Source organism: Acipenser ruthenus, chromosome 5 (genome assembly GCF_902713425.1).
Source record: "Acipenser ruthenus chromosome 5, fAciRut3.2 maternal haplotype, whole genome shotgun sequence".
NCBI classification, from domain to species: domain Eukaryota; kingdom Metazoa; phylum Chordata; class Actinopteri; order Acipenseriformes; family Acipenseridae; genus Acipenser; species Acipenser ruthenus.
In genome coordinates, this window is record NC_081193.1 from 590,001 (window position 1) to 610,530 (window position 20,530).

Below are 20,530 nucleotides of genomic sequence, written 5' to 3' on the forward strand. Positions count from 1 at the left end.
TTTATTTTATTTTATTTTATTTTTTAAATTTAGTCGTTGCCAATTATTTTTATTATTTTCTCCCAATTTGGAATGGCCAATTATTTTTAGGCTCAGCTCACCGCTACCACCCCTGCGCTGACTCGGGAGGGCGAAGACAAACACACGCTGTCCTCCGAAGCGTGTGCCGTCAGCTGACCGCTTTTTTTCACACTACGGACTCACCATGCAGCCACCCAAGAGCTACAGCGTTGGAGGACAACGCAGCTCTCGGGCAGCTTACAGGCAAGCCCGCAGGCGCCTGGCCAGACTACAGGGGTCGCTGGTGCGCGGTGAGCAGCGGACACTCTGGCCGACCTAACCCTCCCTCCCCCCGGGTTGCGCTCGGCCAATTGAGCGCCTCCCCCTGGAAGCTCCCGTCCTCGGTCGGCAAAGAAATAGCCTGGACTCGAACTTGTGACGTCCAGAATATAGAGCGCATCCTGCACTCCACACGGAGCGCCTTTACTGGATGCGCCACTCGGGAGCCTAGATCTTTTATTTTAACATCATGTAATCAAAGAAACTACAAAATAATATCACAAGTGTCTACCCAAAGCCATCATAGTAGCACAGTATTTCATGTAAGATTCTGAAATGTGACATTTTTCTTTATTTGTGAGTTTTTGTTATTTTTTATAATGCAAGTAGCAGGTTGACTGGTTTAATTCCCTCATGCTGTTTACTTACGGTGGATGACGTGGGCGATGACAAAGGCAAATATAAAGATGGTCAGGAAAGACAGCGACAAAATAAACATGTAGAAAAAGCGGTAGTTCCTTTTCCCCACACAGTTACCCACCCACGGACAGTGGTGATCAAAGCGCTCTGCAACGAGAAGCCAGGAAGAAAGCATTACTTCATCCGTTCTGCTGGCTGTATGCCTCACTACTGCATGAATAATTGACATCAAAAAGGCTTACACTCCATGATCTGTGAAAAAAGAAGCAGGATATCGATGCCACCAAAATGCTATATCTGAGTAAATGAAGAAAGGAAAGAGGAAATGATGTATATACAGGGTGATTAGAAAGTAAGTTTACCACATGAGATATGGTGTGATAATGTGGTAAACTTTCTTTTTTTCTTTTTATTTTAAATTTAGTCAGTCATCGCAAATGGTTTTTACTCCGGTTTTCTGCCCAATTATTATTAATTATCCCGGTTCACCGCTGCAACCCCATGGAGACTCGGAACGGAGGCTAACACGCGTCCTCTGAAACGTGTTCCTGACAATCTGTAATTTCTCACACCGCGGATCCACAGCGAAGCCACCAGACCTATAGTGCCGGAGGACAACACAGATCTGAATGGCTCCATAGCAGACCCGCAGGCGCCCTATCAGTCACAGGGGTCACTGGTGCGCGATGAACCATGGATTGTCCTGCCGACCTATGCCCTCCCTACCCGGGCGGCGCTCGGTCAATTGTGCGCCACCCCCTAGGAACCCCCAGTCACAGTCGGCAATGACATAGCCTGAATTTGAACCTGCGATCTCCAGGCTATAAGGCACATCCTGCACTCCATGCAGAGCGCCTTTACTGGGTGCGCCAGTTGGGAGGATCTCTGTAAACTTACTTTCCAACCACTCTGTATATTGAGGTTTTGCACGTGACGTCACGGAGTCCACGTCCGCCATTTTGACGGTCAAGTGAGTGTCGGTCATAGCCTGCAGCAATCGGAGAACACAGTAGTACGACGGTTCAGTTAGAGAGACTATATTTATTTTCAGTATGCCGGAGACTTGCTGTGCAGTTGGATGCTCAAATAGAAGAAGGAAGGAGTTTTTTTTACCGAATTCCTGTCGAAGATGAACGTCATAAGAAGTGGTTATCGGCAAAAAGAAGAAAAGATTGGACACCAACTCAGAACACATCACTGTGAAGAGAGCACTTCGTGTCAGGTAGGTCGCGATCATCCTACTGTCTGAAAAAAAACTTCTTAAACTAAAAGGTTCTTCACCGACAATAATGTAGGCTATGGTATTGATATCTCTAATAATCAAGCTTATGTCGAATATCATGTTGAACAATGTTAAATAGGGTTACCACCTTTAAAATGCCAAAAAAATCACATTTCACTGTGAAGACACTCTGAAAACACAGCAGAGTGTTTGTGAACAGCATCAGCTTCATCACATTTCACTGTGAAGACACTCTGAAAACACAGCAGAGTGTTTGTGAACAGCATCAGCTTCATCACATTTCACAGTGAAGACACAGTGAAAAACACAGCAGACTGCTTGTGAACAGCATCAGCTTCATCACATTTCACTGTGAAGACACTCTGAAAACACAGCAGAGTGCTTGTGAACAGCATCAGCTTCATCACATTTCATGGTGAAGACACTCTGAAAACACAGCAGAGTGCTTGTGAACAGCATCAGCTTCATCACATTTCACTGTGAAGACACTCTGAAAACACAGCAGAGTGTTTGTGAACAGCATCAGCTTCATCACATTTCACTGTGAAGACACTCTGAAAACACAGCAGAGTGCTTGTGAACAGCATCAGCTTCATCACATTTCACTGTGAAGACACTCTGAAAACACAGCAGAGTGTTTGTGAACAGCATCAGCTTCATCACATTTCACTGTGAAGACACTCTGAAAACACAGCAGAGTGTTTGTGAACAGCATCAGCTTCATCACATTTCAAAAGTGAAGACACAGTGAAAAACACAGCAGACTGCTTGTGAACAGCATCAGCTTCATCACATTTCACTGTGAAGACACTCTGAAAACACAGCAGAGTGCTTGTGAACAGCATCAGCTTCATCACATTTCACTGTGAAGACACTGAAAACACAGCAGAATGCTTGTGAACAGCATCAGCTTTGATGTAACTTAAAACGTGAGTATCAATGTTTCTTAAGAAACTGCACAGACACCATTTCTTAATCAGTGTTAAGTTTATTTCATACATGCAGGGAAACCAGTCCAAGTATAGAACCGATTACCAGTTGTTACATCTTTTACAACTTCAGTGTAACTTCTCTATCATATTGCCTTCAATTTACTTCTAATGTGCGGTTGTTTAAATATAGTTAAATATACGTTAACTTGGTGTTTTTCTCAGCTCTCTGCTACCATCCATTGCTCAATGAAGCTGCTATTATTTCTTGCTTGCTCGGAGTCAATGCAGTGCAAGTATCTATATACCCAGAGTATAAAGGGACAGGGACAGTGGCAGATAGATAAGTTCCTGCTACAAGTAATTTTAACTAACTACATTTAGTGACATTGTAAGGTGGTGTTTGAATTGGCTGAGTTAGTGTGTGATTAGTACCAGGTGAGTGGCTAAACTGATTAGCAGTTGATTTTGCTATTTGATTGGTTTCCACACAGTTTAGTTGGTTCTTTTGCCAAGCAGGTGTAACATTTAATCAAGCAGCTTATCTCGGCGCCAGCAAGAAGCGCCAGCAAACCGAAGAGCCTCAACAAAAGAGCCGGGAGTCTAGCTGTGGGAGTCTACAGGTAACCAGTGTCTGAAGCAAGATAGGTGTAACATTTAATCAAGCAGCTTATCTCGGCGCCAGCAAGAAGCGCCAGCAAACCGAAGAGCCTCAACAAAAGAGCCGGGAGTCTAGCTGTGGGAGTCCAGCAAGGGGAGGCCTGCGCTGTGACGCTGTTCGACTAGATCCGAACCTCTAGAAGAAGCTATCTACTAGTCAGGTCTGTACCCTCCACCCCACTGCTCCTACTGTGCCTTTTGTCCTGCCTGTCCTGCTATGACTGTCTCTCACATCCCTGTTCTGTCCTCCCGTCCTCGTCCTCTGCCCTCCCTCCGCTGCTGCTCCTCCAACCCCTCTAACCCCATTTCTCTGCCTCTCCCCCACTCCCGCACACTCTCTGGTGCATTCTGGAACTGTCACTCTTCTGCTAACAAAGCTGATTTCATATCTGCCTTTGCCTCCCACCTCTCACTCGATTTCCTTGCTCTCACTGAAACCTGGCTGTCCCCTGATAACACTGTTACTCCTGCTGCCCTGTCCTCTCTCTACGTCCTGTCCCATACCCCGCGTCTCACTGGACGGGGAGGTGGGACGGGTCTTCTCCTCTCTCCCTCCTTACTCTTTTCTGTCCCCTCCGATCTCTCCTCACTCTCTGTCAATACCTTTGAATTTCATGCAGTCCAACTAACCTCTCCCTGTCAACTCCTGCTCATTATTATTATTATTATTATTATTATTATTATTATTATTATTATTATTATTATTTATTTCTTAGCAGACGCCCTTATCCAGGGCGACTTACAATCGTAAGCAAAAACATTTCAAGCGTTACAATACAAGTCATTGTTCTGTATCGCCCCCCTGGGCCTCTCACTCACTTTCTGGATGAACTCAACTATCTACTCTCCTCCCTCCCCTCTCTGTCTACCCCGACTGTCCTGTTGGGTGACTTCAACATCCATCTCTCCAACCCCAGCCACGGTGCTGGATTCCTCCCTCTCCTCCACTCCTTTGACTTCTATCTCTCTCCTCTCCCTGCTCCTCCTACCCCCACTGTCACCTCTCGCCGTAACCTCTGCTCTCTCTCCCCATCTGTCCTTGCCTCCACTGCTCTCTCTCACCTCCCTCCTATTGACTCCTTTTCACAACTCTCCATAGAGACTCTGCTACCTCCATCCTCCAACCTCCTCCCTTGACTCCCTCTGTCCCCTCACCTCCCGACCTGCTCGCCCCTCCCCTCCCCATCCCTGGCTCTCCACGGCGCTCCACTCGGCAAGAATCGCACTGCGATCTGCTGAAAAGAAATGGAAGAAAACCAAACTCCCTGCTGCCCTAGACCTTTACCGCACTCTCCTCTCATCCTTCTCCTCTACTTTCTCCTCTGCTAAATGTGCTTATTTCCAATCTGTAATCCAAGCCTCCACTAACAACCCACGTAAACTATTCTCTACCTTCTCCTCCCTCCTAAACCCTCCCCCCTCCTCCTCCCTCCTCTATCTCCCCTGATGACTTCGCCTCCTTCTTCTCTTCTAAAATCTCAGATATCCGCAAACTCTTTAACACCTCTCCCTCCCCGCACCCCCTCCTGCTCCAACCCCTACACCCACTACATCCCCTACTAACTCGCCCTCCTTCTCCACCTTCTTGCCCCTCTCAGACTCTGACCTCTCCTCCCTGCTCCAGGGTCACAGCCTTGGACCCCCTCCCCACTCACCTCTTTCAAGCTGCTGCTCCTGCTCTACTCCCCTTCATCTCCTCCCTCCTCAACACCTCTCTACTTTCTGGTATCTTTCCCTCTGCCTTCAAAAAAGCCTCCATCACTCCCCTCCTCAAAAAACCTACCCTCGACCCCACCTCCCTCCAGAGCTACCGTCCTGTCTCCCTCCTACCCTTCCTCTCCAAAACCCTCGAGCAGACTGTACACCGCCAGCTCTCTGCTTTCCTGTCCAACCACACTCTGCTTGACCCTCTCCAATCTGGCTTCCGCTCTGCTCACTCTACTGAAACAGCCCTCCTGTCTGTCACCAACTCACTAAAGTGTGCCCGAGCTGCCTCTCTCTCCTCTGTCCTTATTCTCCTCGACCTCTCTGCTGCCTTTGACACTGTTGATCACTCTATTCTACTATCATCTCTCGCTGACCTGGGGATCTCTGGCACTGCTCTGGCCTGGTTTTCCTCCTACCTCTCCAACCGCACTTACCAGGTAACCTGGCGTGGAGCAACCTCCACACCTCACCCTCTCTTAACTGGAGTCCCCCAAGGGTCAGTCGTGGGTCCTCTCCTGTTCTCTCTCTACACTCGCTCCCTGGGCCCCCTCATCGCATCCTATGGTTTCTCATACCATTTCTATGCTGATGATGCTCAGATTTTCCTCTCCTTCCCCACCTCTGACTCCACCATCTCCTCCCGTATCTCTACCTGTCTGTCTGCTATTTCCTCCTGGATGCACTCGCATCACCTCAAACTCAACCTCTCTAAATCTGACCTCCTTTTCTTTCCCTCCTCCTCCCCCTCCTCTGATCTCTCTATCTCTGTTCCTCTGGAATCTACCACACTCTCTCCCTCTTCCTCCGCTAAGAACCTTGGAGTCACCCTGGACCCCTGCCTCTCTTATTCCCAGCACATCTCCACTCTGGCATGCACTTGCCGATTCTTCCTGAGCAACATCCGAAGAATCCGACCCTTCCTCACCAACTACGCTCGCATCCAGTTCAAGACTCTTGTACTAGCCTACAGATGCCTTGACCAGACTGCACCCAGCTACCTCCAGACCCTCATCTCTCCCTACACCCCACTCGACCTCTCCGCTCCGCCTGCACTAGAAGACTGGCTCTACCTCCGCTACGCTCCCCTGCCTCCAGAGCCCGCTCCTTCTCCACCCTTGCTCCGCAGTGGTGGAATGACCTTCCTACAGATGTCAGGACTGCCCAGTCCCTGACCACATTCCGGTGCCTCCTTAAGACTCACCTCTTCAAACAGCACCTGTAGAACTCCTCTGTTTGTATCCTGGGACACTATCACCCTTCATTTAAATGTGCTTTATTTTGCTCTTATCTGCCCCCTATTTTACTGCATTTAATCCTGTACTTCAGAATACTGTAATCTGCCAAGTGTTTAACCTGTAGTATTTTGTATTTAATCACATCCTGATGTAACTATCACTATTATCTGCTGTATTATTGAATTGTGGTTTGTCACACTTGTACTTTGCTTGAACAAAAGTTATTGTATTTCTTGCTCGTATTGTATTACTTGTACTGTGATACTTGAAATGTATTTGCTTACGATGGTAAGTCGCCCTGGATAAGGGCGTCTGCTAAGAAATAAATAATAATAATAATAAAGCCAGCCTTCATCTATTACAGCAGTGCTTGCATTTATCCAATGTTAAATCACTTTTCAGAAAAATAACATGAATACAGCCCTGTCATTCCTCATGAGTAGCAAACTGCTATTCAATACTTGTTCCATGTTTTCCAACAAGCTTCATCACATTTGACGGTGAAGACACAGTGAAAAACACAGCAGAGTGCTTGTGAACAGCATCAGCTTCATCACATTTCACTGTGAAGACAGCACACAGACACACACAGCCCTGTAACAGCACACACAGCCCTGTAACAGCACACACAGCCCTGTAACAGCACACACAGCCCTGTAACAGCACACACAGCCCTGTAACAGCACACACACACACACACACACAACCCTGTAACAGCACACACAGCCCTGTAACAGCACACACAGCCCTGTAACAGCACACACAGCCCTGTAACAGCACACACAACCCTGTAACAGCACACACAGCCCTGTAACAGCACACACAGCCCTGTAACAGCACACACAGCCCTGTAACAGCACACACAGCCCTGTAACAGCACACACACACACACACAGCCCTGTAACAGCACACACAGCCCTGTAACAGCACACACAACCCTGTAACAGCACACACAGCCCTGTAACAGCACACACAACCCTGTAACAGCACACACACACACACACAACCCTGTAACAGCACACACAGCCCTGTAACAGCACACACACACACACACAGCCCTGTAACAGCGCACACACACACACACACACAACCCTGTAACAGCACACACACACAGTCCTGTAAGCTTACAAACAAGAGGAGGTTATTCGGCCCATCTTGCTCGTTTGGTTGTTAGTAGCTTATTGATCCCAGAATCTCATCAAGCAGCTTCTTGAAGGATCCCAGGGTGTCGGCTTCAACAACATTTGAAGCTGACACACTGGGTAACAATAGACTAGAGCACAGTACCAGCTACACCTACCTGGGTTTGACCATCAGTGCACCAGGGAGCTTCAACCTGGCAGTGAATGCATTAAAAGAAAAAGCATGCAGGGCTTGCAGGAAGCTGTGTTTCAACTTTCTTTAAGGTTCTGTTAAGAAGTTTGAGTTTACCGAATAACTACAATAACCAAAAGCCTTTGCTTTAAAGGAAAGAGAACAACAGGAAATAGACCAGACAGGAAGAAGATAACAATACAAGAGAGAAAGAATTCCATGTGTGTTTTTTTTTTTTCTGCACAAACTAAGAGCTCAGTTTCACTCCAATTTTGTTTTGGTTTGATACTTAATACAGTTGCTCAATGCAGTTAGTGACAGTTGTAAAGAAAAAAAAGTTTTCGTTAAGAAAAGAAACCTTGTAGTCGGTTATTGTTTGGACTTTAGCTACACTAGAAGCTGTATAACATGAATCCCCCCTGTAAGAATATGGCAAAAAAATATTTGAAAGCATTATTCAGCCCATTGCCCTGTATGGTAGTGAAGTGTGGGGTCCACTCACAGACCAGGACTATACAAAAGTGGGACAAACACCCCAAATTATTATTTACCAGTGTTCCGTTTTACATTCCTCTCTCCATATTTAATTATTCACTTTCATTATTTACTTTTGATTTTGATGTTCATAATGTTTATGGAATTTTATATTATCTACTGTACTTTGTAACTGCTTTGGCAATGCCGCTAATGTTGTCATGCCAATAAAGCACCTTTGAATTGAATTTGAATTTCAGAGAGCGAGAGAGAGTGTGAGAGAGCAAGAGCAAGAGAGTGGGAGAGAACGAGAGAGTGAGAGAGAGAGCGAGAGATAGATAGATAAAGTGAAAATTCTGTCCACACTGATTTATTACTAGGGATGCAAGCTGTACACCCAGTCAGATCTTATCACACTTTGGTTACCATGGTTATGTTGGTAACCAACTGCCATGCCCCTTGTATTATTCCATCCCTACCCTAACTACACTACATCTTCTGAACCCTACCCTAATCAAACTACATCTTCTGAACCCTACCCTAACCACACATCTTCTGAACCCTACCCTAACCAAACTACATCTTCTGAACCCTACCCTAACCACACTACATCTTCTGAACCCTACCCTAACCACACATCTTCTGAACCCTACCCTAACCACACTACATCTTCTGAACCCTACCCTAACCACACTACATCTTCTGAACCCTACCCTAACCACACATCTTCTGACTGTCCCTTCCAGAATTGATTGGATATTAAAACTGACCAAAAGATTATCCATGTCCACAAATGCAAGATTTGTAACAAAACCATCTTAATATGAATCTGTTTTAAACAAAGACACAGCCTAATACCACTGGGGTACTGTGTAATTTTGAACTACTAATTGAAACGTGCATATAGTAGCATACAGACATAACCCACCATTGCCTGAATGTGTGGAGTCTTGAAATAATACTGCTGTATTTCAACCTAGAAGTTAACCGGAATATATACAAATAAAGTTTGGGAGATAGGTCAAGGAGCTTTCAAAACAAGTCAGGGGTAAAGTGGTAGAGAGGCACAGAGCAGGAGAAGGGTACAAGAACATTTCAAAGGTGATGATTATCCCTCTCAGCACAGTGAAGTCCATCATAAAGAAGTGGAAGATGCATCATACCACCCAGACACTACCCAGATCAGGTTGCCCTCCCAAACTGAGCAGCCGGGCAAGCAGGAAACTGGTTCGGGTTGTCACTCTGAAGCCAACAAGCCAACCTTCAGAGATCTGCAAAGTTCTGTGTCTGAGATGGGAGTCAGTGTTCACACAACAACAATAAGCCAGTCCCTACACAAAGCTGGCCTGTATGGACGGGTGTCAAGAAAGAAGCCATTACTCAAAAAGCCTCATCTTAAAGCACCTATAGAGTTTGCGAAAAAGCATGTAGATGATACTGCAGACATGTGGAAAATGGTTTTGTGGTCAGACGAGACAAAAATTGAACTTTTAGGTCTAAATTCCAAGCGTTACGTCTGGTGCAAGCCCAACACTGCACATCACCCAGTCAACACCATCCCAACTGTCAAGCATGGTGGTGGCAGCATCATGTTATGGGGATGCTTCTCTTCAGCAGGGACTGGGAAGCTTGTCAGGATAGAGAGGAGAATGGATGGTGCAAAGTACAGGAAAATCCTTGAGGAAAACCTGTTTGAGTCAGCCAAGACTCTGAAACTGAGGAGGAAATTCACATTTCAGCAGGACAATGACCCGAAGCACAAAGCCAAAGCCACACTGGAGTGGTTGAACAAGAAGAGAATTAATGTTCTTGAGTGGCCCAGTCAAAGTCCTAACTTGAATCCAACTGAAAATTTATGGCGAGATTTGAAGATTGCAGTCCATCGACTTTCCCCAACAAACTTATTAGAACTGGAGCAATTGTCCCATGAAGAATGGGCAAACATTTCACCATCCTACTGTGCAAAGCCAGTAGAGACCTATCCAAAAAGACTCATAGCAGTAATTGCTGCAAAAGGTGCTTCTACCAAGTACTGACAAGGGGCTGTATACTTATGCAACCAGTAAATATCATTTTGTACATTTTCTTTGCAAGTTTTGCTGACATTTAACCTCCTCCTCATATAACAGTGTTCAGTTTAACCACTACAGCTTTGAATAAAAATAGTTTGTTTGAAAAACTGTGCATACATTATTTGTAATTCAACAAAATGTGACATTATTGGTAGAGGATGAATAATTCTGCAAACCACTATAAGATAGATAGATAGATAGATAGCTTCCAATGAAGCCAGGACCATTCAAACTTGTGTTACTGAATTAGACATCAGGAAATGTTATTAAGAAATGAAAATAAAAGCCTGGTTTCTGTATGTTAAAGATGGGGTTCTGCTTGCTGAACATAAAACCCTAAATTCTTCTTGAACCGTTTCCATGGAAATGCATACTGGGGTCTCTGCCCATGGCTAAAAATACACAGATACATCCGCACAAGTTGAGCTCATGTCAGCTGCATAGAAACGCTCTATTATTTGTGATTTCCAGCGTTTCCTGTAGTACTCAAATCAGTGTTTTGCATGATGTTACTGAGCAACAAAAAAAGGACAAAAAGGTTTCAGCTGTTTGTTCACTTCTCTTAAAACAAACAAAACCCTAAAAATGCTAAAAAAAAAAATCTAGCGTTGATGCTGGGAATGTAAGGACTGTGTGGTGATAATGTTACAAAATGTCATTTTGTTAGGAGGTGCCATATTTCTTAGACAATCTAAACAATGTGGCATGGTTGTTATGGAAGGTTGTCAGTTCTGCACCTCTGTTCATTTTGTAAATGGGCTAAATTTTACCACTGGGGGGCACATGTCCAATGCAAACATCCTAGTCAAATAAACCCCAGTTACAGCTCCCAGGGGGCGGTGCTCAATTGGCAGAGCGTCGCCCGGGGGGAGGGAGGGTTAGGTCGGCCAGGGTGTCCTCGGCTCACCGTGCACCAGCGACCCCTGTAGTCTGGCCGGGCGCCTGCGGGCTTGCCTGTAAGCTGCCCGAGAGCTGCGTTGTCCTCCGACGCTGTAGCTCTTGGGTGGCTGCATGGTGAGTCCGCAGTGTGAAAAAGGGGTCGGCTGACGGCACACGCTTCGGAGGACAGCGTGTGTTCGTCTTCGCCCTCCCGAGTCAGCCCAGGGGTGGTAGCGGTGAGCTGAGCCTAAAAATAATTGGCAACGACTACATTTTTTAAATAAAAAAAAACAAATAAAAATAAACCCCAGTTACAGCATTTAGCCATTGTTTGAATTCCCATGAGAGTTTAAAAGGAACACCTGCTCTCGATGCAGTAAAAGCAGATTTGCAGATAGGATTGGCACTTCAATAAGGTACAGCTTTTGAATTTCTATTATGTTCACACCATACCAGAGTGCATTCCTCAAGTTCAATTAAAACCCATGCCTGTAACACTGCTTAGTACTGATGTGCATTAACACATGCATCAGCACATGTGTTCTGTAACGTACATCATAAGTAATGACACCGTGTCCCCTTTTCAGGCAGAAGAGGGTTTGAAGTGTACATGAATGATAGAAGAGGGTTTGAAGTGTACATGAATGACAGAAGAGGGTTTGAAGTGTGTATGAATGAAAGAAGAGGGTTTGGAATGTATCAAGGGAGTATGGAATGTATCACAGGAGTATTAGGAACACAGCGGGCTTACAGGACACTGTGGAATGGTTGTACTCACCCACACAGTTGTCACAAAGGCTGCAATGAGAGGCACGAGGCGGTCGGAATATTTTACAGGTGAAACAGTATTTCAGTTTCACACTCTGTCCGTTGATGGTCACCTCTTTGGTCCTTGGAGGGGGACGATATCCTCCTGAACTGGAGCCATTGGCAACATCTGAAAAAAGAAATGAGTAAAAACACATTCCAAATGGGTCAGGGCAGCGGAAAAACTACATTGCAATTCATCTACAGACGTGCTCAAATTTGTTGGTACCCTTACAGCTCATTGAAATAATGCTTCATTCCTCCTGAAAAGTGATGAAATTAAAAGCTATTTTATCATGTATACTTGCATGCCTTTGGTATGTCAGAGAATAAAGCAATGAAGCTGTGAAAAGAGATGAATTACTGCTTATTCTACAAAGATATTCTAAAATGGCCTGGACACATTTGTTGGTACCCCTTAGAAAAGATAATAAATAATTGGATTATAGTGATATTTCAAACTAATTAGTTTCTTTAATTAGTATCACACATGTCTCCAATCTTGTAATCAGTCATTCAGCCTATTTAAATGGAGAAAAGTAGTCACTGTGCTGTTTGGTATCATTGTGTGCACCACACTGAACATGGACCAGAGAAAGCAAAGGAGAGAGTTGTCTGAGGAGATCAGAAAGAAAATAATAGACAAGCATGGTAAAGGTAAAGGCTACAAGACCATCTCCAAGCAGCTTGATGTTCCTGTGACAACAGTTGCAAATATTATTAAGAAGTTTAAGGTCCATGGAACTGTAGCCAACCTCCCTGGGCACGGCCGCAAGAGGAAAACGCCCCCAGAAATCGATCCCAGATTGAACAGAAGGATAGTGCGAATGGTAGAAAAAGAACCAAGGATAACTGCCAAAGAGATACAAGCTGAACTCCAAGGTGAAGGTACGTCAGTTTCTGATCGCACCATCCATCGCTTTTTGAGCGAAAGTGGGCTCCATGGAAGACCCAGGAGGACTCCACTTTTGAAAGAAAAACATAAAAAAAGCCAGACTGGAATTTGCTAAAATGCATATTGACAAGCCACAATTCTTCTGGGAGAATGTCCTTTGGACAGATGAGTCAAAACTGGAGCTTTTTGGCAAGTCACATCAGCTCTATGTTCACAGATGAAAAAATGAAGCTTTCAAAGAAAAGAACACCATACCTACAGTGAAACATGGAGGAGGCTCGGTTATGTTTTGGGGCTGCTTTGCTACGCCTGGCACAGGGTGCCTTGAATCTGTGCAGGGCACAATGAAATCTCAAGACTATCAAGGCATTCTGGAGCGAAACGTACTGCCCAGTGTCAGAAAGCTCTGTCTCAGTCGCAGGTCATGGGTCCTCCAACAGGATAATGACCCAAAACACACAGCTAAAAGCACCCAAGAATGGATAAGAACAAAACATTGGACTATTCTGAAGTGGCCTTCTATGAGTCCTGATCTGAATCCTATCGAACATCTATGGAAAGAGCTGAAACTTGCAGTCTGGAGAAGGCACCCATCAAACCTGAGACAGCTGGAGCAGTTTGCTCAGGAAGAGTGGGCCAAACTACCTGTTAACAGGTGCAGAAGTCTCATTGAGAGCTACAGAAAACATTTGATTGCAGCGATTGCCTCTAAAGGTTGTGCAACAAAATATTAGGTTAGCGGTCCCATCATTTTTGTCCATGCCATTTTCATTTGATTTTTTTATTTACAATATTATGTTGAATAAAAAATCTAAAGCAAAGTCTGAATTCTATTAAATATGAAATAAACAATGGTGGATGCCAATTACTTTTGTCAGTTTCAAGTTATTTCAGAGAAAATTGTGCATTCTTCATTTTTTGTGGAGGGGTACCAACAAATTTGAGCACGTCTGTATACTGTACCCCTCCACTATAGATATACTGTACCCCTCCACTATAGATATACTGTACCGCTTCACTATAGATATACTGTACCGCTTCACTATAGATATACTGTACCGCTTCACTATAGATATACTGTACCGCTTCACTATAGATATACTGTACCGCCTCCACTAAATATACTGTACCCCTCCACTAGAGATATACTGTACCCCTCCACTATAGATATACTGTACTGCCTCCACTAAATATACTGTACCCCTCCACTAGAGATATACTGTACCCCTCCACTATAGATATACTGTACCCCTCCACTATAGATATACTGTACCGCTTCACTATAGATATACTGTACTGCCTCCACTTTATCGCCTTCGGAGAGATTTCATCTATGGCAGGAGGGTAAAAAAATATCTACAGTACAGGAAGACGGGTTAGAAAATTGGTCCAAATTCAAATTCGCTACAGAACCTTTGATGACTTGAGCATTATACAGTATTTTGCACTGTAAAAAATGTACATGCTTTCCCTTTAATAATAATAATAATAATAATAATAATAATAATAATAATAACAATAAACATTTTCATAACTGGTGTCACGTAATGCCAATTACAATTAAAAGGGCAGGTCCATGAGCCTGAATACTGTGGGAACGTTGCACCCACACTGCAAGAAACGGTTTGTTTGTTGTCCTTTTGAGCACACAGTGCCTGTGCTGGTACACTTTTTAAATTATTAAATCGTTTTTAAATCGTACGTAATGATTCATCTATTGTGTGTCTCAGATCAGGATTCACAGACATGTACCTTAATGAGCACTAGAAAACACAACACAAGAAACAAACCCTACATCCCGCCAGCCGGGAAGCGTATTCATCCTGTCATCACTCTACTGGGATATCTGAGACGTGCTACTTGCATGCATTGATGCAGGCTCAGACTGATTTCCTAATACATTGCATTGCTACAGTAATTACATTGCATCGCATTGCTACAGTAATTACATCACATTGCTACAGTAATTACATCACATCGCATTGCTACAGTAATTACATTGCATTGCTACAGTAATTACATTGCATCGCATTGCTACAGTAATTACATCACATTGCATTGCTACAGTAATTACATCGCATTGCTACAGTAATTACATCACATTGCTACAGTAATTACATCGCATCGCTACAGTAATTACATCGCATTGCTACAGTAATTACATCACATTGCTACAGTAATTACATCACATTGCATTGCTACAGTAATTACATCGCATTGCTACAGTAATTACATCACATTGCTACAGTAATTACATCGCATTGCTACAGTAATTACATCGCATCGCTACAGTAATTACATCACATTGCTACAGTAATTACATCGCATCGCATTGCTACAGTAATTACATCGCATTGCTACAGTAATTACATCACATTGCTACAGTAATTACATCGCATCGCTACAGTAATTACATCGCATTGCTACAGTAATTACATCACATTGCTACAGTAATTACATCGCATCGCATTGCTACAGTAATTACATCACATTGCTACAGTAATTACATCGCATTGCTACAGTAATTACATTGCATCGCATTGCTACAGTAATTACATCACAATGCTACAGTAATTACATCACATTGCTACAGTAATTACATCGCATTGCACTGCTACAGTAATTACATCACAATGCTACAGTAATTACATCACATTGCTACAGTAATTACATTGCATCGCATTGCTACAGTAATTACATCACATTGCTACAGTAATTACATCACATTGCTACAGTAATTACATCGCATTGCTACAGTAATTACATCACATCGCTACAGTAATTACATCACATTGCTACAGTAATTACATCACATTGCTACAGTAATTACATCGCATCGCATTGCTACAGTAATTACATCACATTGCTACAGTAATTACATCGCATTGCTACAGTAATTACATTGCATCGCATTGCTACAGTAATTACATCACAATGCTACAGTAATTACATCACATTGCTACAGTAATTACATCGCATTGCACTGCTACAGTAATTACATCACAATGCTACAGTAATTACATCACATTGCTACAGTAATTACATTGCATCGCATTGCTACAGTAATTACATCACATTGCTACAGTAATTACATCACATTGCTACAGTAATTACATCGCATTGCTACAGTAATTACATCGCATCGCTACAGTAATTACATCACATTGCATTGCTACAGTAATTACATCGCATTGCTACAGTAATTACATCACATTGCTACAGTAATTACATCGCATTGCTACAGTAATTACATCGCATCGCTACAGTAATTACATCACATTGCTACAGTAATTACATCGCATCGCATTGCTACAGTAATTACATCGCATTGCTACAGTAATTACATCGCATTGCTACAGTAATTACATCGCATCGCTACAGTAATTACATCACATTGCATTGCTACAGTAATTACATTGCATTGCTACAGTAATTACATCACAATGCTACAGTAATTACATCACATTGCTACAGTAATTACATCACATTGCACTGCTACAGTAATTACATCACAATGCATTGCTACAGTAATTACATTGCATCGCATTGCTACAGTAATTACATCGTATTGCTACAGTAATTACACCACATTGCACTGCTACAGTAATGACATCACATTGCACTGCTACAGTAATTACATCACATTGCACTGCTACAGTAATTACATCGCATTGCATTGCTACAGTAATTACATTGCACTGCTACAGTAATTAGCAGGGCAATGTTTGCTTCTACGTTTTCTTCTGAACTGACTTTGTTTTCCCATTGCACTGAAACAAACGAAAGATATGCAAAAGAGTACAATATTCTAGAATTCTTATTTAAACTTGCTTATTAAATTTAACAAATAAACAAATCTCTGTTTATAACTACAAAGAACGCACTACATGACAGCAAATTACCCAGGCATCTCCTGTCACATGTAAGCACAGCAATAGAACAAGAGACACTGGTCTGTGAAGCTCATTCAAGTTGGGTTTGTTTGTACCATTTTCTTTTTTTAAATTTGCAAACAAGCATAATTTGAATTGAGGACAGCTGGCAATCTGAAAACAATGGAAGTGTTTGAAGCTGCCAGACCCCTGACACTTGACAGTTCAGTGTAGTTGTTGCAGTGTGTCTTACATACATTACCACCTGAGCAATGAGCTCTGGTAATGTGATATTGCACTAATGCAGTGTGTCTCATATACATTACCACCTGAGTAATGAGCTCTGGTAATGTGATATTGCACTAATGCAGTGTGTCTCATATACATTGCCACCTGAGCAATGAGCTCTGATAATGTGATATTGCACTAATGCAGTGTGTCTCATATACATTACCACCTGAGCAATGAGCTCTGGTAATATGATATTCCACTAAAGGATCCTCGAGTGAGCGGTACATTGCCAGCTCTCTGCCTTCCTGTCAAAACATTCTCTGCTTGACCTCCTCCAAATCAGGTTTTCGTCTGGCACACTCCACTGAAACTGCTCTTCTGTCCATCACTAACTCTCTACTCTCTGCCTGTGCCTCCTCCCTCTCCTCTGTCCTAATTCTCCTCGACCTCTCTACTGCCTTTTGACACAGTCGACCACTCTATTCTCCTATCCTCCCTTGCTGACCTGGGACTCTCCGGCACTCTTCCTGTCTGGTTCTCCTCCTACCTCTCTGATCGCACGTGCCGGGTATCCTGGCGTGGCTCACCCTCTGCCTCTTGCTCTCTTTCTACAGGCTCCCCCAAGGCTCAGTCCTGGGACCCCTCCTGTTTTCTCTCTACACTCGCTCCCTAGGTCCCCTCATCTCCTCCCACGGCTTCTTGTATCATTTCTATGCTGATGATGCCCAGATCTTCCTCTCCTTTCCCCCTCTGACTCCCACAGCTCCTCCAGTATCTCTACTTGTCTCTCGGCCATCTCCTCCTGGATGCACTCGCATCATCTCAAACTCAACCTCCTCAAATCAGACCTCCTTTTCTTCTCCCCTCTTCCTGCCCCACTGCTGATCTCTCTATCTCTATTCCTCTTGAATCCACAACCCTCTCTCCCTCCTCATCCACCATGAACCTTGGTGTCACCCTTGACCCCTCCCTCTCTTACTCTCAGCACATCTCTTCTCTGGCATGCTGCTGTCGCTTCTTCCTAAGCAACATACGCAGAATTCGCCCCTTCCTCACCGACTACTCCTAGTTCAGGCCCTGGTACTGTTCTACCTTGACTACTGCAACTCTCTCCTGGCCAGCCTCCCCTGCCTCTGCTACCCGTCCACTCCAGCACATCCACAACTCTGCTGCTCGCCTTGTCTTTTCCCTTCCTCGTTTCTCCGTTCCCTCCACTGGCACCTATCACTGCACACATCCAATTCAAAACTCTTGTTCTTGCCTATCGTTGTCTCGACCTTTCTGCTCCTTCCTATCTCTAGACTATTATTTCTCCCTACACCCCCTCTTGCCCCCTCCGCTCCTCCACCACCGGTAGATTAGCTGAACCCCCCTCCGCTCCCCTGCTTCCAGAGCCCGCTCCTTCTCCACCCTTGTCCCTCAGTGGTGGAACGACCTACCCACGGATATCAGGACTGCTTAGTCCCTGACCACCTTCCTGGCGCGTCCTCAAGACACACCTGTTCAGACAGCATCTGTAAACCTCATAACTCTCAACTATACTGGACTATATGGCAACCAATTGTATCAGTACTTGCATCATCGTATACTTGCACTGAATTGCTCCACACTATGCTGTATTCTGCTACTGCTCTTGATCCTAATTATATTTCCTCTATCTTGTACTTGATTTTTCTCTTAAAGGTAAGCATATTCACGTTTTTGTAATTGCTCTTATTTTAAATGATTGTTATCCATTTATTGTACTTATTACTTGCTCTTAATGGAATTTACTCTTATAACCAAATACTTAAGCTTAACTGCTCTTAGTCGTAATCGCTCTCAAAAGTAATTATTTACTGTATTTTTTATTTACTCTCATTTGAATTTGCTCTTACTTACTATTGATTGTATTGTATAACTGCTATTATCTGTAATGTGATATTTTGTCACTGAGGAGGAGAAGGAGAAGGAGAAGACGATGAAGCCACCTCAGGAATGAGCTCTGTTAATCTAACAGGTAGGGGGATTTTACAGCAGTATAAAAGAAAGCTGACCCGGTAGAGGGATTCTACAGCAGTATAAAAGAAAGCTGATCCGGTAGAGGGATTCTACAGCAGTATAAAAGAAAGCTGATCCGGTAGAGGGATTCTACAGCAGTATAAAAGAAAGCTGATCCGGTAGAGGGATTCTACAGCAGTATAAAAGAAAGCTGATCCGGTAGAGGGATTCTACAGCAGTATAAAAGAAAGCTGATCCGGTAGAGGGATTCTACAGCAGTATAAAAGAAAGCTGATCCGGTAGAGGGATTCTACAGCAGTATAAAAGAAAGCTGATCCGGTAGAGGGATTCTACAGCAGTATAAAAGAAAGCTGATCCGGTAGAGGGATTCTACAGCAGTATAAAAGAAAGCTCACATTCACTTATTATCAGGGCTGTAATTTTGTCCCTATGTTAAAAAATAACTTTTTATCCAGCATTTCAAGATATTTTATGATTCAAACATAATATTTATTAAAGCAGTAAATTGCATTGTGGCATTAAAAATGATCATTTTCTCTAAAATTATTATACAGCAAACTAGACATTACACAGCAATGGGTAAATTTCACGGAAATCTGCGATAAGAATACAGCCTTCGTAATGATTTTGTCATCACAAAATGCAACTGTGATTTCCCCTAATTCCCCCTGAGGCAGTAACTGTGTACAGTAGCTCACTATAGTGCAGTAACTGTGTACAGTAGCTCACTATAGTGCAGTAACCGTGTACAGTAGCTCACTACAGTGCAGTAACCGTGTACAGTAGCTCACTATAGTGCAGTAACCGTGTACAGTAGCTCACTACAGTGCAGTAACTGCGTACAGCAGCTCAGTATAGTGCAGTAACTGTGTACAGTAGCTCACTATAGTGCAGTAACTGTGTACAGCAGCTCACTATAGTGCAGTAAATAGCTCCTAAACACCCTGGCTCTCAGGCTCATCGTTTCATGTGTGAACAGCTCTTAAACACCCCGGCTCTCAGGCTCATCGTTTCATGTGTGAACAGCTCCTAAACACCCCGGCTCTCAGGCTCACCGTTTCATGTGTGAACAGCTCTTAAACACCCCGGCTCTCAGGCTCATCGTTTCATGTGTGAACAGCTCTTAAACACCCCGGCTCTCAGGCTCACCGTTTCATGTGTGAACAGCTCCTAAACACCCCGGCTCTCAGGCTCACCGTTTCATGTGTGAACAGCTCTTAAACACCCCGGCTCTCAGGCTCATCGTTTCATGTGTGAACAGCTCTTAAACACCCCGGCTCTCAGGCTCACCGTTTCATGTGTGAACAGCTCTTAAACACCCCGGTTCTCAGGCTCACCGTTTCATGTGTGAACAGCTCTTAAACACCCCGGCTCTCAGGCTCACCGTTTCATGTGTGAACAGCTCTTAAACACCCCGGCTCTCAGGCTCACCGTTTCATGTGTGAACAGCTCTTAAACACCCCGGCTCTCAGGCTCATCGTTTCATGTGTGAACAGCTCTTAAACACCCCGG

General features: G+C 43.9%; 1 protein-coding gene across 4 annotated transcripts in view; it reads right to left on the minus strand.

Moving 5' to 3' along the window:
• LOC117402829 (palmitoyltransferase ZDHHC14-like) overlaps positions 1 to 20,530 on the minus strand; it is an 81,096-nt gene that overhangs the window by 14,152 nt on the left and 46,414 nt on the right. For all 4 annotated transcript variants that reach the window (XM_059023486.1, XM_059023484.1, XM_059023483.1 and 1 more), the window contains exons 3-4: positions 11,991 to 12,149; positions 709 to 846 (exon numbers count right to left, since the gene is read on the minus strand). In XM_059023486.1, the coding sequence (XP_058879469.1) occupies positions 709 to 846; positions 11,991 to 12,149 (297 nt within the window). The remainder of the gene's footprint in view (positions 1 to 708; positions 847 to 11,990; positions 12,150 to 20,530) is intronic.